Genomic DNA, 21990 nt, shown 5'->3' with positions numbered 1-21990 from the left:
GAGGATGCCATACTAAAATAATTTGCATTTCATAGCTTTCCTGGCAGAATAGTGAATGGACTTTGATACAAGTTATGAAACAGTTATTTTGTGGGCTGATTTTGGTCACTAAGCTCATTATAAAATGTCTCCAAACTGAAAATTAGTGATACTTTTAAAAGCTTGAATTAGAGATTTTCCAAAAAAAAAATAAAAATAAAAATAGTGTGTTTATGCTCCTTCCAGTTTTTAGAAACAATAGTGCTTTACTCTTCAACTCCAGATGGCACTGTGGTGCTTAACATTACCCACTTGTGTGAGAGCTGATGGACTGCAAAAGCATACAAGTTCCTGAAAAACAAGAGCTTTCTTGTTTTAAGAGAAATCAGCTGCTAATAGTTTTCCAGTGCAGATGTGATATTATACTTTCAACTATGTGAAGACTGGGCTAACAAATGGCAGCTTGTATGCCAGAGATAGGACTTTTCGTGTAAGAAAAGACTTGTCTACACTTGAATGAGGTCACGAGGGCAGTAGTAGCCTTTTCCTCACCAGAACAACCTAGAACAACATGCACTATTACAGAATCAATGGAGAATCTCTGCTGAGGCATACCCCTTCCTGTTCAGTGTTTAATTCTATTTATCTCTGTATAATCGGTAATTCTATTTGTAGGAGTGCATTTTCAAGGACGGGGTGCAAACCACTTGGATAATAAGGTTATTAGCAACTTTTCTAAGGAAAAACGATAGACTTCACTGTTTTGAAAACATCATTTGCCATTTCATGTTATCACTCAGACTATTACAAAAATATCTGACAAACATTTTTCCTTCCTGTTCACCCTTAGAAAATTTGAGTATGATGTTCATACATTAGTTCAGTCATCTATCCCACTCTCCCCTTAGTTTTTACAATCTTCTCAACTCTTAATTTGGTAGGAGTCTGCCCAACAGCTACATTCTTTTAAGTCCTCCTTCTTAGCTTATATTCAATGTTGAACAGAATAATTTCTAAATACTTGTTGCTTGACCTTTGGAGCCGGGTAAAGTTCACATTGCATAGTCACTAAACCTTTGCTCAACCAAGTCTGAGTAACATCACGGATTGTCGTGTGCATTTAACCTGACAGAATTCTGGCCTATTCTCCACTTATTTCCTTCCTCCATAGGCTCCAATATCCCATTAGATTCTAAGCAAAACTCACAACTATTTACAGGGCTTCATTTGCTGGTTTTTATTTTTTTCTTAACCCGAATAAACCTTTGCACATAAGTTAATGAAACAATATGAGGATATATAGAAATGGCAGGCTACTTTTAGTACATCTTTTAGCACAAAAGGCTAATTTATTACAAAAAAAGAGTTTCTGAAAGATGATATATAAAAAGAAATATGAAAGGCATGACTATTTTAAACAGGCAGGCCTTTGAAATAGCCTAGGTTCTCTCTGAAGCCCCATATAGAATCCTTTCCCAAAGGAATCAAACGTGCACCCCACATACATATGCAGAGGAAATTCCCAAGTGCCCCCTGGACGGACAGAATATTAGTGCATTTGTCATTTCAGTTCTGGTAAATTAGTAGTGATAAAACCCCGTAATGCAGAATGCCCAGATCATGATGATGCCTCTTGAAGAATGAAAATGTGTACAACACCTACATTTGTTCCACAGCTGTGTAGTTTTAATTTTCTTCTCCTTCCTCCCAGTTGCGTAAGAATAGTGGTGGCTCCTGATAACATTACAGAGCACAGAACTGAGATGTTATCACTGTATGTGACACAACATTACGCACTTCCTTTGGAATGTATTCATGTCCATTATAGATCTTCTAAATAAAACTCAGAGTCCCAAAAATCTTTTTTTTTTTTTATTCTAAGTATACTTTAAGAAAACTTTCCCCATTAATTTATATACATTGCATTTACATTTTCACTGCTGAATAGTTAATATGTACATTACATGTCATACAAAATCTTCCCTTTTTATTACCTGCAATTAAATGTGCTCCACTCAGCCATTTGACTGAAATCAGTGCCAGGGCAGATGAGACATTTCTTAAAAACAAAAAATCTTGTGCGTATACCCATGACGCATAAGATTAATAATAATAAAAAACTAACGTAACAGGAACCAACAAAAACATTTTTTTATATCATTAGAAAAAAATAAATAAATTGTAGGTGGGTGGGGAGGAGAAAGCAATTCCTGAAGAGGGACATACCAAACGGTAAGAAACTTTATCAGTTGTAGGTACTTTTAAGATGAGCAGAGCGCTGGGTAAATGCCAGATGACAGCTACAATAACAGCGGGAATTAGCTCAGCACGTGCCAGCATCTTCCTAGTGCCTATTCTTCTGTCACCCTCTCTGCTGCAGCAGAACTGCATTCCCTCTTAGACTATTGGCAGAAGGAGAAAGAAGAAAATGAAAGCAGGCCAAACCAGCACCCCTCAAGCTTTTCTAAAAGATCCACCACTCTTTCCCTTTGCACCATCCCAACCTGCAGCATCTATTGCAATGATTTGTGCTGGTATTGTAGGAGGAAGATAAACACTACTGTATGCACCTTGGGCAACATACTCTTCTTAAACTTTTGGAGGAGGAGCTTCTCCCCAAATGTAATTATGTAAAGCAAAGTGTGTTCTAGATACCACGTTGACAATGCTGCTGCTCAACCAGTGAACAACTGCACACCTACAGTCAGTTGTCTGGTCACTAATTGACACCAGCAGCAAGGTGGAGCCCTCATACACCTTCACAACTTGTGCTTGCTGGAGTACTTGAAGCGTTGACTTTTCTTGTGTTCTTAAAAGAGGCTGTATTGTATCTTTTTTGTTTGTTTATTTTCTCTGGCCTCACCGTCAAGTGCTCAGAAAGATGACAAATAACAAATCATGTGAGTGGTGTCAACTTCTGACTTACTCAAAAAGAATTAGCAACCATTTGTTTTTCTAATGGAGTAGCTTAACATAGCTTGTGTTGTTGCAAGGGTTCTAAGAAGTCTGATGTCTTGTGTGGTCGTAATCAAGATTTACTCTAAACCTGCTCATAATTAACTTGAAGGTGTTGCAAAATGTTAATTTTGTTAATGCATTTTCCAAAACAGAGATAGGAGACTGCATGTGGGAAAAATGAAGTAGGGAAGTAGTACCTGAGACAGTGCAGCCTTCTAGAACTGAAGCATAAAAATTAAACACCGGATGAAACATCATGGAAACTGGCCTGCAGAAGAGTAAGTTTAGTGTCCTAACTACTGCCTTGAGAAAACCAGTTCTTGTGGGTCATCTAGCACTCTCCTTGCCTGCTGGGGAAAAAAGATGCAGAACTTCTCTAAGTGTTTCTTTAATAATACAGTCCAAACCTTGTTTCTTTTTCAAGAAATAGCACTCCATAAAAGAACATTGCTGAATAGCCTCATACTTCACTTTTTATGAGATCACATTAAATTCAAAGCCATTTAAAACTATATGTCCTAGAGATTATTCTGGAACTAAATATTTTATTATTTTGGATTGCTATATAAGCACTCAAGAGAATGCAACTTAGTTTATCCACTGCAGTTTCAACCTGCAATACTTGCCTTTTCTCTAAAAATCTGTTTATGTGTTCACTTTTCTCTGAAAATCTGTTTTTGTGGAAATATCAATTTTGCCTATTACATTTTTCCACTGACTTTTCCCCTTCCTTTTAAGGGAAGAATTCATCCCCATCTTTCTGCCAAAATGTAGTGATGGTTAGCAGTGCTGAATTTCTCCAGTGTACCTTTTTTAAGTTACAGTCATAGCTATATAGCCAGAATTATAAAGTTATTAGGATAGTGACACGTTAATATTTTTAATGCAAAAAACTAAGACTGAAGTTTTATGGCTCATCAAATTAAACAGCACACCTTCGGAAGTTTCTCTTCCGAACTCATCCTAAAACCATCCACTCACACCACTAATGAAAATTTCTGTTATCGATCATCTTCTTTATCACTATAAAAATAGTGTATTCGGAGCCTGCTGGCAGACATAATTCTCAGAAAACGATCACCACACTGTATTTCCTTAGGTCTGAGCTGACATTTCAAACATCCCATCCCATTTTCTGGACTAAGCAAACCACACCATTTTCCAGAATTAATCCAAAGATGATGGCCAACCAAGAGAGCATTCGGTTCAAGTTCAATGTAACTGCAAAGAAAACAGAATAATTTTATTGATTTCCAGCTAAGAAGTCCACAGAAACCATGTGAGAATTCATATTAATTTGTATGTGTAAGAAATCACACCAGTGTGTTAAAATCTGAATTCCAAAGCCATGCATAAAATTAACACGAAATTTTCATCTTCCAGACATAAAGAATTCTATTTTATGTTTCAGTGATCCATGCTAAGGTGTATCAAACTGTAACTGATGTATGCAATATGGCATATACAAAGAGATAAAAAAAAAAAAGAAAAAGCACCTCTTATCGAAGTGTTTTTTTTTTTTTTTTTTAATTCACTTTATATGAAAGTCTAAATATCACTGCTTTAGGCTAGAGCTATGTCAGTGATGTCCGGTACCGATATAACAACAATAAAAGTGACTTATCTAACAGCTGCATTCTCACACACATTCTACACAAATCACATAGTAACAAAGCAAAAACGTACCTCTAATTGCCTGAGAGTTTGATGTCAAGACAAATACTTTTATAAACACAAGGCACAAAGGCGTGTAGTCATGTTCCCAAATAACAGCTGGAATTAGCAAAAGTTTTCCATAGCTAGACAACAGCAGTGCTTTGAGAAGTAAAATGAAGTCAGACTTGGTTTTTAGCATCTCCGGTCTCATCCACCACAAGGCAATAAAGATGCCAACCAAAAATGAAGTTTGTTCTAAGAAATAAGAGGAGATGGAAAAGAGAGAATGAAGCACCAAAATAGAGTCCTTTTTTTGAAGCATTTTAATTAAATGCTTTGTGTCAAATGAAACTGAGACACTGCTATTTAAAAGACATATACAAACATGACTATATCCTCTAGCTCCTGTAGTCATTTTAGTAGTCGAATATAACTATTACTTACCTAAACTAATTCTGTATCATTACATTCAAAATAATTCAATCACAGATTTCTGTATGTGGCATTGTCATACCTGTAATTTTTGACACCATACAGCACAGGCAGTTTAATACATGAAAACTCTACTTTTCAACAAAAGGATAGTTCCCCCCCCCCCCCAACTGTCAGTCTGTAAAACAAGATCACCAATACTTTTCATTTTTGAAAAGGTCACCAGCAACGAACCCTTTTCCATGCAGCACAAGGAGAAACACTAAAGTGAAAATATCATTGAGCTATTAGATTTTTCTTGACACCTTGTCTCTGTGTAACACTGGAACTCATGCAGATGTCAAAGTAACTCTCACAACAACTGGCTGAGCTCTATACTAGTTTTCAAACTACGTAAATGGTTCAGACCACGATTTTGAATATTGCTACTTTTCAGTGATTTGGTATCTAATGCTGATCATATTAGTCTGAATTGTAATCAATGTTGAGATATAAATTTCATAGAATCATAAACATAGAATGGCTTGGGTTGGAAGGGACCTTAAAGATCAACTAGTTCCAACCCCCCGGCTAGTAAATTAGAGAGTATGTGCATAATCATTTAACCATGCTGGGTTGGACGTGACATCTATTCTAAGATTTTTTTTGTGTTTTTTTTTTTTTTTTTGCAATACAGGCTTGCTGAAAGACTCACAAAATTACTGAATGCTTAGAACGTACACTTGATAGTTAAATCGTTATTGATCTTACCTAAAGAAGCAATACCAAACATTCTATAAAAATCCCATTCCTTGGCATATCTGATTAAGTCATCAGGATCTGTATTTTGGCTTGAATCCTGTAGTTGGAGCCACCTGAGATAAGCTTCACAGAGCAAACAAAATATGCAGAGCTTACCATGAATCTGGTAAATGAAAGAACAATAAAAGCATTACTGTTAAATCAGCATAAATTAGTGTTAAATTAGTATTTGATATACATTTCTATATCTCTAAGCAAACAAGCTCTGTAGGTTTTTTGTGTTTGCTTAAAAATAAGCAAATTAGTTCTGTTGAGCCATTAGTTTAGCACATCATCTTCTTAACATCAATTAACCTGATAGGCAAATTAGAGGTTATATAAAACTGTATTAACAGTTCTGCATGGAAAAAAGTACATAACTAGTTTTTAAAGCCTGCTCTTTATTTATTTATTTTTTTAAATTGTGAAAACTGTTTCAGTTAGGAATATAAAAACGAAAATTGTGCTGTAGCTAATAGAGCTATACTGTCAAAAACTTCAGTGTAACTGCATCTATTCCATTCAGTGGACTGCTTTAAGTACCCTTGTTTTTGTTTTTCCTTGTGGCAATCTGTATCTCCATTAAAAGAAACTGGTAGTATAGTCAGACTAAAAACATTTTTTAGTTCAGACAAGGGTGAGGAACCAACAGTAAATGGTACAATAACCAAAATAAACTTAAAGTATCCTCCGAAGTGATGCAAAAATTATGTCATGAAGGTCCATACTTCACATATTTCAACATTAAACACAGTCTATAAGCCAATGGGGGGGGGGAGGGTGAATTCTGATTTTATACAGATTTTTTAGTAAAGATTTAATAAAATAATGCAATTTCTATGAATGCCCTTTTTTTTTTTTAAGTAGAGACTAGTTGTGCTGATTGCATGTACATCACAGGCTAAGCAAATTTAAAAATTCAATTCAATTCAATTGATAGATGAAATTTCCACAAATGGAACATTCTTCCAGAAGCCCCATGAAAGCATCATCACCAGTCTCCAAAAGCAAGGAAATATTTACAAACCTTTAATCAGATTTCTGTTTGAAAGATCAGGCCAGTATATCAATCTACATTGCTTAACACTGGACTGGTCAAGAGGTATCAACATGAATACAACATACGCTTATGCTTGCATAATTTGTTGTAAATTAGCTTCCCTTTCCGGGGAAATCATTCCTTAAAGGAAAAAAAAAAAAAGGAAATCTGTCAGAACAACTACCCAACTACCTCTGCACTCCAATAGTATGGCCAGCACAACTAAGTTGACTCCATAACTGCATCAAGAACAAGAATGCTTCATGCAAAAGCTATTATCTCTGGCTACAGTTTTGAGGACGTGTTTAATTACTCAGGAGGAAACTCATGAGAAAGTAGTAGCATAGGTTTAATTGGTATTAATTGGCTTAGTATTGGTAATATGCCATGTCGTACTACTGTAGCTCATTTCAAAAATAATTGTTTCCATCAGAAATTTAAGTTGGAATAAATTTGAAATTAGATCTTTCCCTTCCAATGAGTCCAGTTAGGACTCTTAATATGTAGTGATAGCCGTTTTTACTGGTTTTGTAAGGAAAGTAACTTTCTCAGTAACAGCTAGAGTTTGAGACTTCATATGTTCTATTCACAATATTAGACCCTTAATTTGTTTGAGAACAAAACTGGTTCAGCTTACTGGTAGCTGTGAAAGGGAACAGCTCCTGAATTTTACAGCTATTCCAACCAATGTAACAAATCTAAATATTATCTTTAACATAAAAAAGTCACAAAGTGGGGGCATAGCAACTTACATTTATCTTTGTATTGAAAAGAATGTGTCTGTATGCTTGTGCTTTACATAAAATTGCATTAATCAAGATGATAACAGGATCATACTCAATGTACTTGTCCACAGGTTTCTGGCAGGATTTCTGAAAAATCACAAAATAACAAGAATTAGGAAAAAAAAGAATAAAGAAGAAAGTTTATGAAACATTCCTCTGAGCTTAGCACAATTGCATAAATACAAAGTAGCTAGTCAATTCTTATTACTCTTTCCTTAATGTAATTTTAATGTTCAAGAGGTTTTTAACCCATCCACAAAAATTCTATTTTCACCCTTTGACACTACAGTTGATACAAAGATTTCCTTTATAATCCAGAAAGATACACTACCTATTTTTGTAGGCTTCAGATTAAACACAGATCATTTAACTATGAAGGATGTACTTAGTTATCATTTCCTTCTTTTTAAAGAGATGCCTGATCCTCCTATCTTACCTGTCCCGATTTTTTTTTCCTGTTTGATTGCTCTTCCACACCAGGACATAATCCAAATGTTTCAATTCATTTTCCATTACTGAACAAACAAATACCAATATATTTAGAATACTTAAAATGTAGTTTTCCTAGAACCACAAAATGGTTTGGGTTAGAAGGGGCCTTAAAGACCACCTGGTTACAACCCCTGCCATGGGAAGGGACACCTCCCACCAGACCAGGTTGCTCCAAGCCCCCCCTTGAGCATTTCCAGCAATGGGACATCCACAGCTTCTCTGGGCAGCCTGTGCCAGTGCCTCACCACCCTCTGAGTGAAGAATTTCTTCCTTATGTCTAATCCAAATCTACCCTCTTTTAAAGTCATTACCCCTTATCCTGTCACTACATGCCCTTGTAAAGAGTCCCTCCCCAGCTTCCCTGTAGTCCCCTTTAGGTATTGGAAGGCTGCTATAAGATCTCCCTGCAGCCTTCTCTTGCCCAGGCTGAACACCACCACACAGATACAGCTCCCACACACATAGATACAGCTAAAGAGTCAGAAGCTGCTACTGCAGAGTGGTAAGGCATTAGACAATTATTTCTCCAATGCATCTGCTGGTTCCTGATGGGTTCACTGGGTTTAGCTTCTCATCAGCCCCTTCAGACTTATTGACTCACCTGGGTGGGTGCTTCTCCTTGACTTGAGTCAAATGAGAAGGGCTGTCAAAAGGCTCTTGTTTTAAGTTAACAGAATGGCTATGGAACAGTCCTACAAGAGCCTCAAACAGCAGACCTCAGGGAGAAATAACTTGTAGGAGCGACCAGAGGAGCAGCATCAAGTGAGGCCACACCTCAAGTGCGGTGTTCAGCTTTGGGCTCATCACTACAAGAAGGATATTGAGGCTCTGGACTGTGTCCAGAGAAAGGCTATGAAGCTGGTGATGGGCCTGGAACACAAGCCCTGTGAGGAGTGGCTGAGGGAACCGGGGTTGTTTAGTCTGGAGATGAGGAGGCTCAGGGGAGTCCTTATTGCTCTCTACAAATACCTGAGAGGACGTTGTGGGGAGCCCAGGGTCAGCCTCTTCTCCCAGATAACTAGCGATAGGAAGAGACGGAATAGCTTCAAGTTGCACCAGGGGAGGTTTAGATTGGAAAAAAGGAGACATTTCTTCTCAGAAAGAGCAGTCAGGAATAGGAACGAGTTGCCCAGGGAGATGGTGGCATCGCCATACCTGGGGGTGTTTAAGGAAAGGTTGGGCCTGGGCCTGAACATGGTTTAGTGGGTGACATTGTTAACAGGGTGATGGTTGGACTAGATGATCCTGAAGGGCTTTTCAAACCTTAATGATTCTATAGTCACAGCCACCACCTCAGCTTAAACAAGGGCACCTGCAGAAGGCAGCACACCTTTGGGCTGGCTTTCTCCTGCCACTGATCCTACATCCTCTCCTGAGCTAATACCACTCCCCTGGGCCTACACATCGGCTGCCATGCTCAGAGTACCAAAGTCACAGAAATTATTTCCCTATTTCCATTTTAATCAGCACACAGCTGCACACTGGCGGCACAGAAATCTGTGCACACAAGGTTTCTGCAATGTTGCCACAGTCAGAAAAATCAACATTAGACAACATGAACCTACAGACAAACTCTCAGGAAAGAGCAACAGGTTTCTGCCATTTTAGAGAATTCCTTGTGTCCAAAGTTAATTCTGATAAATATCAAGGCAAAGATATTATTGGAGAATTTGAGCAGGTAAAAATTCACTAGCAAATTGACTCAAAACACCAATTTCCATATCAAAAAAAACATCTGGTCAAATGTGTGATAAACCAAATAGACTGTCTGAGGAATGTTGCTACCACTAACTGTTGTTTTGTGGTCTGGTTCAATAAAAAAAATCAACAACAAATTTACTTGGATCAGAAAATAAACTACTAGGTATAAAACAGTGCAGAAGGTAGAGGGAATTAACTCAAAAAATGACTCAATTAACCAACCATTTGATGGGTTTAACATTAAAGTCAGAGAGATGAAAGAAAGGATGTAATTACCAGAAGACCACAGTTACAGCATTTAATAAAGACAAAAATCTACCACAGAAGAAATTGCAATTATAATTAAAGGCAATGTCTTGCTTCATTTCCTTCTACAGGAAAATCATGGATACATATTCATATAGGCAGCAATTTACTTATGTCAAATCTCTGGGTTAACATAGCACAGGAAAACTCTTTTTTTTTCATAGGTTTATTCACACAAGCACTGGCCAAGCAAAAGATTTTTCTTCAACACAGTGTGTGTTGTAAAGGTTAAGGATGAAGGATATCCTCCATGCCCACAAATTCATTATATTCTCCAATTTTCCTAGAACCAAACGTTTTTAGACCAGGGCCCAAAACCTTTCTGGGAGGAGTAAAGAACCATCTTTTCAAATGAAGCCAAACACCCATCTAAACCCCTGCAGCTAAGAGCTACTGAAGTTTTCACTGATGTCTGAGAAGCATTTTAGATAATTAAAAGACGTCAGACCAACCCTCCAGGCAAAACAAACCATCTAGAAATTCTACCACAGCCATTCATGGAAACTGCCATGAATACACAAGTGGCAGCATTAGCCATGAGTTTTCTGCTCTTGAGCTTCTGGCTGCCACAACCAAATAAATCTTCTGCAGCTGTAAGAATGAATTCAGTATTTCAGCATACCACCACCAAACATTTAAGAATCCTATTTCCCTTGTATTACTTTAATGGTAAAAAGAAAATCTGACATATCACAAAACCCTGCCACTTTCAAGGACATTTCATGCAAAGACAGGAACATACATTAATGTCTGTCTGTCTTCTTGAGTTAGACCAGCATCCTATTCTTAATATACTCTATTTCTATTTGAGTATTAAGCATATAAGGGAAAGGTCCTTTTTGCTCATCCAGCCATTGACCCAGCCAGAGTAAGTCTTTGGGAGATTCAGGGACATGTGAGATCTTTGAAGCATTGCACTGAAGACTTGCACGTGTGCTGACACAGACCTACCAGACAAAATGAAGACAACATTTCTTATATCACAAGGACATTACAGAATAAGTAAAACCTCCAATATGAAATTTTCTCCATGCCTGGCTTTTTTTTTCCCCTTTTCCCACTGTAATACTAAAACATCTGCCACTAACCTTAAATACCTAGCAAAAAAACTTGTGACTAGAACCTGCTTGCACTGATTTTGCTGAAGTCAAAGGTTAATGCAGTTCAAGTGCATGTATGTTTATCTTGACAGCTTTAGCTAGTTAAAATGATGTAACTTTATGAACATCGATAATCCCTAGCTCTTTTGCAGCAGATCAGCAGGAGCAGCTCAGCAATGCAGAACTGCTTGCATGCCTCCTTCTAAGATTTCAGCCAGGCTGTTCAGAGCACACTAAAATACTGGTGCTCATGTCTAATTCCCATTGTATAGCTGTAGACAACAGCCCATTCAGCATAACCAGTGAAGTACATCTTTGACAAAATTTAGCTTTTTCAGCTTTCTTTGGGTTTTCTCAAATAAATGAATCATTTATCATAACCAGATCTAAAGCAACTCAAAGAAGTATCCGGATTTCTGCATATTTTTAAACAGTTTCTATTTTTTTCCTTAAATATACAACTGACATCAGAAACAGGACGTAACTGGTATCTTTCCTTGAAAAAAAAGACATGATTTTACTAACAAGGTACTTTCAGGTTATGCTGCAGAAGAGACAGGTCATATGTGACACCATTAATTTACAGATTTTCTTCTAAATTGCTAGATTTCAGTTTATAGGAATGCTTGACACTAACACACACAAGTCCAATAAATACTTCAATCCTCTAAAAAATGGTATTTTGAATGTCTTTCAGTACTTCAATGAATGAAAATGAATATTGATTTCTGACATAGTATTTGAGTATGCTTGTCTGCAGTTTCAAAAAACAAATTTCCACTTTGATAATTTAAAAGTGGGCCTAGTTATCATAAAATATTTTAAAAAAATCTTTAAAATGCAAGCCTCTTCAAATGCTAGTAAAACCACGTTCTTCATAGTTTAGCATACAAGATGCTTTCTGATCAAAACAATCAGAAAAGTAATACATACTTTAACAGCACAGTTTTATTAAATAAGAACAAAGTACTAAAATGTTAATTCTTACTGCATTTTTACCAGCCTTTTATAAAATTCTGTTCAAAAGGCATACCTATTCTTTATTCAGAGATACTCAGCTGTAAACACAGTCCACAGATTTATGCAAAATAAACGACGGCGTATAAATATTTGGGGAAGTACCTACTGTCACTGAAGGGCTAAGTTCCTGAAGCGTATGAACATACGCTTTTGAATGCTCTCTCCAACATTAAAATATACTGGATTTTTAAGTAGAAGTAATTTAGAATGGGGCTGGGAGAAGGGAAAAGCATTCTTCTTGAACAGAAGTCCAGAGCATACTATAGAAAATAAACACATATATTGAATAACCAGGCTCCATCCTGAATTAAAAATAACACGAACACTACACCACAGCAGGAATATATTTGTAAGTCTCTGGATATTAGAAACCCCAGTGCAATAGTTTCATTTTAGTATTCCTTTTTCCAGTGTTTGGAGTTCAGCAAAATTAAGCTACAATTTTTTGCTGGTCTACCCGTACAGCAAATCTTAACATTTATACGGGATCAACATGAACACAGGTTCAGTTACATAGGTTCATAGAGCAAAATAACATGCGCCCATTATTTTGAGAGATTACCCTTAACCCCAGTGGCAGCCTTAACCAATAAAACGTAATCAGCCATGCTGCTTTCAGGAATGGGTTTTTTATGAGGGATGCAGCTGTCATAATATGCTGAAAAACAAAACAATCCAGTCTGAAATGCACTCCATTTCAGAAAACTAAAATATCTTTTAAAAATATTTTTCTCCTAAATGAAGCGTTTTGCAGCAGCGAGTTGCTCTGCAGACTGAGTTACGTAAATGCAATACTTTATTTTCCAGGATGATCTTTTTACCCTTGGGAGATTCTTCACCTTACCACATAAATGCTTTGCATTCAGAGCATTTATAGTCCCTCTGCCTTGCTGCAATAAAGGAGCTTTTCAATTATTTTTTAATTTCAGAAAAGCTAAATGAAGTGTGCCCTGCTCAGGCAATTTGGCTTTCTTATTACAAAACACAAGGGGGATCCTGGCTGAATGCTATGAATTGCGATGGATAATTTATTTTCCTTTGTTAAGGTCTGAAACTATTAACAATTTTGAAACTCTTTTTAATCAAAAAAGTGATTTAAAATCAAATACAAAAAAAAAGAGCTTTTCCTTCTGTTTTTGAATCAGTTGAGTTTACTAATTCCCTTTTTCTTTCCACTTCAACTGCAGAATTTATCCGAGGTTAGCCCAATCTGCCTTTTTTTTTTTTTTCCCTCCTATAGCATTAATTCTGTAACGGCGATATAACCAGAATGGTATTTTTTGTTACTGCTGTTACCAGTTGGTTCAGAATATATTAAGTGAAGATTCTGTTATGTTACTTACACATCGTTTCAGTGTTAAGGATTTGAGTGTTAAAAATCATTTCTATAATGAACCACCTACACTTACTGTGACCATCACTTCTGGGTCAAAATAGGGAACATGTCAGCATGTGATGAGCGATACAGCAGCCACCAGACCTTGCCTTCATTGGAGGCAATTCTCACCCACCCACCCCCTCTGCCCCCCCCAGTTATCACCCTGAATAAAAATAATAATAATAAAAAAAAACAACACTGAATAGGCATAAACTGAGGAGGTAAATTTCCTATCCATCTATAAGTACCTGTAAGTTCTTTTTAAGGAGCAACAGCCCGCCTATTCTTTGTAACAACATTTCCACAGGAAAATACATGCAAGATGAGAAAAAGGTTCATTCACTAAATGCAAATATCAAGTAAGAAAGAATGCACAGTCTCAGAGGTCTGGGGTTGGCTTCTGCTGAAACTGGTCCTGATTAAGCAAATTAGATTAAAAAAAAAAAAAAAGAACTTGCAAATTTGTAGCAGTTAGCCACCCTGAAGAACTTCTAACAAAAGACATGACTTTTCCATCCCAGATTTCATGGTACTGAGTGGAATTTTATGTTTGATAAAGGAGGAATGTTTCCTTAAGTTTTCCAGTAGCATTTGCAAACTTACTTGCAGAGTACACATTAACACCTGCAAGGTCTGCCTGTCTGCATCAGAATTACAATATGGAACTCAAAGAAACTTATTTTTTGTAAGAGCAATAGAAAATATTACTGGAACGAAACTGACCCAGTGCCATGAATATTAGATTGAATTTCCAAAATTGCCCTCTAATATTGTGGACTGGAAATAGATGAGCCCTAGTGGAAGCTTTTAGTGCTTGCCTCTGGAAAAAAAAAAATCCACTCTTCTCTCACATTAAGCAATGGAATACAGAATTGTGGTATTTTGCTTGGACATACAAATTTAAATCTTCTATCTGAACATTAGTCTTAGATCACATTAAAACACATCCTAAAAATATGTAGGACTAGTTGAAAGATCCTGTTGGGAGAACTCAACTTGTTCAACCTCAAGATGATGTTCCAAATGGTGCTGCATAACGGGACCATCCTGAGAATGGCAAATACCTTTTCAATGCCGATTTATTAACTCATCAAGGAGGCCTTTAAACTAGGATTGGAACAAGTCTGTAGTGTCAATATAAAATAGTGATAGCTGTGACAATGTTCTGCATGCTCCTAATTTTCTGGAGATAAAAAATAAGTAGAGGGACCTATTACACTTCATATTCTTCTAACATGAAACAAAGAGTTTATATTTTCCTTTACATGTTACTATTTTCAAGGACTACTTGAAAATGGGAATGAGATACAAGTATCCCACTGCTGTTTAAAAAAAAAAAAAAAGAAAAGAAATTCTGGGGATAAAGTCCATTGTTTTCACTTTGAGTACGATTATACAATCTTTCCAGGTTTGTTACCTTTTTCCAGGTCGGTATTCTTCATTTATTCTTCATTATGCTATAAAGGAGTAGCAGTCTGACGCCTTGCCCTGATTGCACAAAGGATGTTCTCAGGTCAAGTGAACAAACCTTCTGGTCTCACCTTAGTCCTCCAAATTTTCTCAAATACCTTCAGATTTTCACAACAGTTCCCACTGTAATATAGGGTCCACATTCCAAGCTATATACATGTCTGATCTAAGTGATATTTCACTCCAAGAAGTAGGACCTTTGCATTTTTTGAAGTGCAGAAAACTCTACTATTACTATTTTCAGGTTAACAACAAACTCACTGTAACACTGCTCTTGAATTTCATGAGGGGTGACATTCTGTGCTCGGCTAGTTTTTGTTGTCGACAGCAGGATGCTGAGCATTACTGCGGTGACAAGAATATCCTTCCAGATTAAAAGGGAAAAAACAAAAACAAAAAAAAACAAGAATCGCCCTGTTAGAAAACATGAGTTCTTGATAGCTGAACATGACAACAGTGCTTTCCTGCAATACATACATAAAGCTGAATTTAGATCAGCTCACTTGAAGGAGCTTTTTGATCTTAACAATTTTCTAACATTCTGATCTCCGCTTGATAAATTGTGAGCGGACGTGCTTCTTATCTCCTGCTCCTCGTATGGCCTGCTCCTCCTCTCAGCCCACCCTGGGTGGCCAGAAATGGAGAGAAAGGGTTAGAGATTATGTGACAACACCATGTGAAGGCCACTAGGACTAAGACAAATCAAACCACAACGACCCACAACATCGGTGCAGCAAGCAGATTGACAGGAATTTGAGAAGAACGGTATACATGTGGACCTGTATGGAGAAAGGTTAAATCAATTCCAGTTCATCAGGAAAACGTGGTTCATTTACACTTTCTTTTACTCTGTTCGTTACTCTTTCAAAAACAGTTTTGCATTTGTGATGAACACAGCAATTCAGACTTTTGACTCTAATCTTAATGGGATGTCACAGCTTCAAGAGAAGAGGGTTTCTGTCATCAAATGGTTAAATGCTAAGAGGAGCGAGTGCCATCTACTGGATCACAGTTTCCCTTAGAGATTATCGCAGCCAAATAATACCTGTAATCGACAACATGAGTTCACAATATGTACTAAGTCTCGTGGGATATGGCTGCAGGCATAAACCTTACACTTGTCCCTTCGCATCAAACTTGTCCTTGATTTCAAAGATGAGTTTGAAGCTCCACAGTAAACTGAAAGATTGATGCTAAAGAAAAGAAAGATTGCTTTTTAGCATTAATATGCATCAACTAAAAATCTCTTTCCCTGTAGTGTGCAAGCCTACAGCCAACACAAGCCAATTTCTATTACCTATTTTGTCTTCCACCTGATAAAAACCATTGATCTCTCCAGTTTTTGAAAAATCTGTAGAGATTTTTGTGTATGTTTTTAGCTATTTTATGCTCTACAGTAACAATCCATTTTAACTGACACCTGGGCTGGGAAAAGACAGGGGTGTAAATCACTTCTTCCTACTGTCATCAATAATCTGTGTCTATTTTGTATTCATAGCCTCTCGTTGATAACCGAGGCTGACACCTAGCACATACATCTCTCAGACGGAGCTACCCCAAATCTTCCCAAATATAAATCAGCCACAGATCTCTACGAACTGACTGCTTCCACCCTCCAGTTCTGATTTAAGAAATGCTTGAATGACTCAAAATTGTACAGCTGTACTGGAATTTCAGCACAGGTTTCACACAAACCTGGTTACGGCCTCACGGTTAGCCAACTAACCCAACTTCTTGCAGCGTCCCCCAAGTGCCAAGGGCTGTGTAACCAGGTGAGACAGGGACAAAGAAAGCTTCAGTGACACACAACTAACTCCTTTACTATAGAATATTACCTGATACGTAAAAGCGCAAGGTTCCCAGGGTGTATAAGAAGTACAGCATATTGTGAAAGATGCAGATAAAAGGCTTGGTGAAGATACATATTAACAAAAGGCTTAGTGAAGATGTATATTAACAAATCCCACCACACCGGATTTTCAACCCACATTCAAATTTAGGGTGCTAGGTCGCCCAGCTTTTCCACGCACTGCCAAAACAAATAAATAAATAAAAAGAAACGAAACACCCCCCAAAACCCAAACCACCTCAGAACTAACCACTGGAGGGGAGTCTCCACTTAAATGGGGTAAAAGCTTGACTACAGCAACTCAGAAACAGCTGAAAGCACTGGTCAAAACATTACGAGTTTATTTTATTTTCCCCGTGCAACCTCCACGAAAACGGGAAGAAGTGAAGTTGTGCTAACGCCGGCGAGAGCCCGCAGCCCCCCGCCAGGCCCGCCGGACTCACGCAGATGGCGATGCGGAGCACCCCGCGCTGGTAGTCCCGGTACAGCTCCTCCGCGCCGCCGCTGCACTCCACGCAGCGGTACGCGCCCGGCTCCGCCATGGCGCCCGCCGGCGCCTCCGACCGCCTCCCTTCCGCGTTCGTAAGGTGCGGCGGGACGGGCCGCCTCGCGGCGCATGCCGGGAGTTGTAGTTCTCCGTAGCCGCTCGGCGGAGAAGCCAGCGCGGGGCTGGACTCCATTTCCCAGGAGGCACCGCGGCGGCGACCTCCTCCCTGCCCGTCCCTCGGCGTCCCCCCCTGCGAACATGGCACCTGCCGGCGGCGGCCGCGGGGCCGCCCGGGGGCTGCGGGCGGCGCTGGCGGTGGTGGCGGCGCTGGCGCGGGCCGCGCTGTGCCTGAGCGAGCGGTACCCGGCCGTGTCCCTGCTCAAGCAGGAGCTGCACCGGCAGCGCCAGGGCCCGGCGGCGGAGTGGGCAGAGCAGTACGCGGCCGAGTGCGGTGAGACGGGGCTGGGGACCGGGACCGGCACCGGGGTGGGGAGGGGATGTGCTGGGCGGGAGGGAGGGAGCCCCGGGGGCGTCAGGGTCCTGCCAGCCCTCCCCGGGGTCTCCTCAGAGCCGCACGCGGCCAGGGGAATCGGGATTTTCTCAAAATGCCTCGCTGCCAGGTCCTGGGTTTGCGCTTCCCCCCTCTACGTGTGTGCTTTGCTCCTCAGAGCTTTAAGCTCTGGGGGGTTTTAAGGAGGGGCTTTGCTCCAGCTGCTTCTCATTGGGGTGGGCCTGGGCTGAGCCCTCGTCCGAGGGCCACATCTGGTTGTGAAAGCTCTCCCAGCCGGCCTCCGCTCCGGGTCGTTCGGGCTCAGCGCGGACCCGAACAGACTTTCACCCGGCGCCGAGATAAAACACAAACTGCGTAACGGGCGGGTCAATACCTGCAAAGCCTGTGCTCGCGGCTCTCCCCGGGCTGCGACGGGAACGGTAGGCTCAGGACGCTGCTGCGGCGGCGAGCCCGGGAGGTTGGACTGAGACGTGATGGCGGTGTGCTTGTGAAGAGATGCCGTGTAACCGGGATCGATACGAGGCGCTCTGCAGCGCGTACCTCGGCTTTTGGCATTCGCTGGTCATAAGATAGCCTCTAGTCTAACATAGATATATATACTTACCCTCCTTCCTCTAAAACAGCTGTACAGCAGTCCACTCCTTGCTATTTAAATCTTGTGGCTAAATAAATTGCCAGCTGAAAAATTCCCTGAAGCTCTCGATTCCTAGGTCAGCTTTCCCAGCAGCTGTGAATCTTGTTGTCTCAAGGCATTTCTCTTGCTGCCGACTCTGAGGTCCAGGAGTTTCTCTGCTGATCCTACCGAAAGCTGTTAATAAAGCGGAGTGATACAAGTTTGACTGTATGTAACCTGTAGGCAAAGACAGCTCCACTCTTCCTGTATGTATGGCATCTTTGTTGCCCTGAGAATTGCAAAGGATGCTTTTCCTTCTTCACTTTGCAACAGGTAGGCTGTTACTATGCCCTGCTACCTTATTCAAAAACTCTTTCATTAAATTTTCACTACTATACGGAAAATGGTTCTGGCGTTAACAAGTCATGCCCACATCTCTTTATTTTGACATGTGATTTGCTCAGTGAGCCTATGCTGAATTCCCCATCACTGGCTTAAGGGCACCAGCACAGAACAAGTAAAGTACTGATGATGCTGCCCATCGTATGGGTGAGAAATGTTTTGGCCAACATAAAGAACAGGGCGGTGCTGAAACCTCTCACCAGCAATGGTTTTTCTGGGAGCTGTGGGTGGTGAGCCACTGTTCCTACAGGACTTTGTGACTTCAGACTTTTACCTTCTACTTTTCACTTGTCCTGATTCTGTTGTAAAACTTCTCCCACCCAGTTATCATTTATGGCTCAACTTAGTTCCAAGTTTCTGTTTACAGTGAATGATCTTAGGTACTCCCTGACTTCCTTATAAGAAGGCTGTTTCATTTTGTTTTTCCCCTGTGCTTGTGAGAAACGGGGAGTTAGCTAACTGCAGACCTTACGCAATCAAACTTCAAGAATAGCACTGCCTGTAAAACTTAATGAGAATGCACATACACCCTCCTCCCCCATTTCAAATTTAGCATCAAACTTATTTCCACTCTTGTTTGTAAATATAATATCAGGCATTTGTGATATGGAATCAAGGAAGTAATACTGTGTTTGCTTTTTCTTGTTTGCTTTTGCAGTGTTTCAAATTGATAGAAGCTGTGGGATCTGAAGGTTGAAAAGCTAACAGTTCTGTTGGGCTACTAGTCAAAGCACCACGTAGATTAGGTTGTGACTTCAGTGGTCAATCTAGGGGCTTTTTTTAAAAAAAAATGTTGTGGTTTACTTTGTTAATTTACTTTGTTAATTTTATTTTGTTAATCTTTTTCCTTCCTGTCCTACCAAGCTGTGTATCATTCCTAGAAGGTAATGTTATCCTTAGTAACATACCTGTGAGGGTCTTGTATCTGTTTAGTCAAATATGGTTTACTATGTTCTCTCTGCTTTCTGCAGTCTTGGTTACCTCTGTGTCCTGGACTTCCAGCAGCAGCTCTTTCCCTACCTCCATATGATCCCTTCCATTAATTTTCTTCTGTAGGTTTGGAATGATAATTTGGTCTTCAGTGTGTTGGGCAAGAGAACAGGATCAGTGTGCCAGTTGCAGACACGCCTACCCCATTTTTTCCCCTACTTGATTCCAGTTTCCCTCCGCCTTTTGTTACTCCACAGCTCTTTTTTGGGGGGGAAGCTGAGCTGAACATGAGGAAGAGTGGGATGTGGTAGCATGTGTGTGACTTCTTGAGTTCTTAAAGGTATTAATTTTCCTTTTTTTTTTTTTTCCCCTAGACTCATCATTTTTGCACTTCCGTGAATCAGATTGTGACATAAGAGGGACTTCATCTTGCGAGTCTGTGCTTTCTCTCAACACAGAAAAAATTCTGGTAAGCTGTTAAGAATATAATGTACAAAACAGTTTTTAATAGATTGTTGAAGTGACATCACTTTAATTCCAACTGGTTATGCAGTTAATTTTAAGCAAATAACTATAAATAGAATCTATTAATCAGTAGGCATAGGTCCCAAAAAGTCTTAAGTACAAAGGAACTAAAGTTGGTAATGGAAGAATGGCTCTGCAGTACTCCAGCATGAGTTTTTAGGGCTGTCAGCAGTTTAAACCAGTCCAAGCTTAACAGAGCAGAAAGCCTATAATGGGCTTGCGATGGTTACTGTTGCATTTGTAGGTGGTTGAAATAACTGTGTCATGGGTGCAAGTGATGGGACTTCTTTTGACTGAACAAGACAAAAATAAAAACTAAAACCAGAAGGCAGGAGGACAAAGCACAATCCTCTCAGGAGAGGAAATTGAGTTAAAAATGCCATCTGAAGCTTAAGGTGTTAAGCTGTTTTCTGTAAAGTTAAAGATACACAGATGTGCAGTTCGAAAGAGAACTGAGCAGGGAGAGATATTAGTTTTTCCCTTCTTACTTCCTAGAACAGTTTGGAAGGTTAATTGAATAAGAGTTTTGCATTTTTCTAACATGTATTGCTCTGCTAGGCTTACAGCTACCTTTGGAAAAAAAATATGAAAATGAACAGGGTAGAGTATGTCAGTAATTGGGGGGCTGTCTCTGGCAAAATCAGTTTCTCCAGATAAACTATTCAGGGAACACAAATCTTAGGCTTTGATCAGCCTGTTGTAGTCTCATCTGTAACCAAATGAAAGTTTTTAGGACAGCCTTTTTTTCTTTAGCATGACACTATTAAGTTAAATTTGTCTTTATTGCTGGAGCTATTTTCTTTTTGGTATTTGATTTTGTGTTTTAGTCTTCTGTAGTACCCTTCCCTTTGTAGGAAACAAAGGAATAGTTAATGGGGTAAAAACAGAAACTTTCCTATGAGGTAATGTGTGTTAAACTTCTAAATCTTCATGTTAGACAGGTGTAATACATAAACAGCAACCACTCCTGAAATACTGTCAATGTTCTTTCATTTGAAATGTTTAGTTAGCCGTTTGTTAGAGAGAATAACTGCAGTATCTGACTGAAGAACATTTTTTTTTCTCCCTGTGGAAGACTAGGATTGAATTTGTTTTCAATTAGAGCAATCACAGTAGTCGTAACACTTTGATTTAAAGCATTCTATATTAAAGTTTTGTTAAACTATTTGCCATTGTTTGCTAAGCACTACAAATGGTGATGTTTTACAGAGTCAAGCGAAAGCACTTGCAGAGCAAAAAAGATTTCCGTTTGCTACTGATAATGACAACACAAATGAAGAATTGGGTAAGGTGTCTTATATAAGTTTTGTGCGGGTGAAGTACATGCTGAGTAATAGTATTGAATTTTTTGAAGCTAAACTATTGATTCCTAAGTGATACATTAATTTTAAAATGATCCTAAAAAGCCTAGTGTATTTCCTCTGGTTACACAAAGAGAAAACAGGTATGTCTTCCTAAAAATCCTTTCTGCTGTGCTCACTGGAATTGTTCATTGAGTCTGCTTAAGCAGGTGTTCAGAAATCATTTTAATTAAATCCCATTAAACTCCCTCATCTACTTTCTGCTTCCCTTTTTCT

The 21990-nt window shown here is 39.2% G+C and overlaps 2 protein-coding genes across 4 annotated transcripts in view; one reads left to right on the top strand and one right to left on the bottom strand.

Annotated features, from left to right (window-relative positions):
* Window positions 1–1854: 1854 nt before the first annotated feature.
* ARV1 (ARV1 homolog, fatty acid homeostasis modulator) lies at window positions 1855–17640 on the bottom strand. 2 transcript variants are annotated; one of them, XM_035321645.1, is made up of 6 exons: window positions 17389–17520; window positions 13875–14035; window positions 7597–7716; window positions 5776–5929; window positions 4624–4848; window positions 1855–4158 (listed from the first exon to the last, which is right to left on the bottom strand). In XM_035321645.1, the coding sequence occupies exons 2-6, from the start codon at window positions 13941–13943 to the stop codon at window positions 4052–4054; spliced, it is 675 nt and encodes a 224-aa protein (XP_035177536.1). In that variant the 5' UTR covers window positions 13944–14035; window positions 17389–17520; the 3' UTR covers window positions 1855–4051. The 2 variants fall into 2 exon arrangements, with proteins under 2 accessions (XP_035177536.1, XP_035177535.1); XM_035321644.1 differs by lacking the exon at window positions 13875–14035 and having other exon boundaries at window positions 17389–17640.
* A 10-nt stretch (window positions 17641–17650) lies between these two features.
* The window catches only part of TTC13 (tetratricopeptide repeat domain 13), a 36741-nt gene continuing 32401 nt past the window's right edge, over window positions 17651–21990 (top strand). For both annotated transcript variants that reach the window (XM_035321643.1, XM_035321642.1), the window contains exons 1-3: window positions 17651–17883; window positions 20263–20357; window positions 21623–21698. In XM_035321643.1, the coding sequence (XP_035177534.1) occupies window positions 17691–17883; window positions 20263–20357; window positions 21623–21698 (364 nt within the window). In that variant the 5' untranslated portion in view covers window positions 17651–17690. The remainder of the gene's footprint in view (window positions 17884–20262; window positions 20358–21622; window positions 21699–21990) is intronic.

Source organism: Oxyura jamaicensis, chromosome 3, assembly GCF_011077185.1.
Source record: "Oxyura jamaicensis isolate SHBP4307 breed ruddy duck chromosome 3, BPBGC_Ojam_1.0, whole genome shotgun sequence".
In the NCBI taxonomy this organism is placed as follows: domain Eukaryota; kingdom Metazoa; phylum Chordata; class Aves; order Anseriformes; family Anatidae; genus Oxyura; species Oxyura jamaicensis.
The sequence above is the reverse complement of the archived record's forward strand: the minus strand, read 5'-3'. Positions and strand labels throughout refer to the sequence as shown.

Bases quoted from the DNA above. Each gene is read 5' to 3' on its own strand.
- ARV1 (XM_035321644.1), bottom strand. From the start codon at position 17,625: ATGGAGTCCAGCCCCGCGCTGGCTTCTCCGCCGAGCGGCTACGGAGAA. The intron at 7,717-17,388 runs GTGAGTCCGGCG...GTGATTTTTCAG, and splicing joins TGCTCCGCATCGCCATCTGC to AAATCCTGCCAGAAACCTGT. The intron at 4,849-5,775 runs GTAAGATCAATA...CTTATTTCTTAG, and splicing joins GTTTGGTATTGCTTCTTTAG to AACAAACTTCATTTTTGGTT.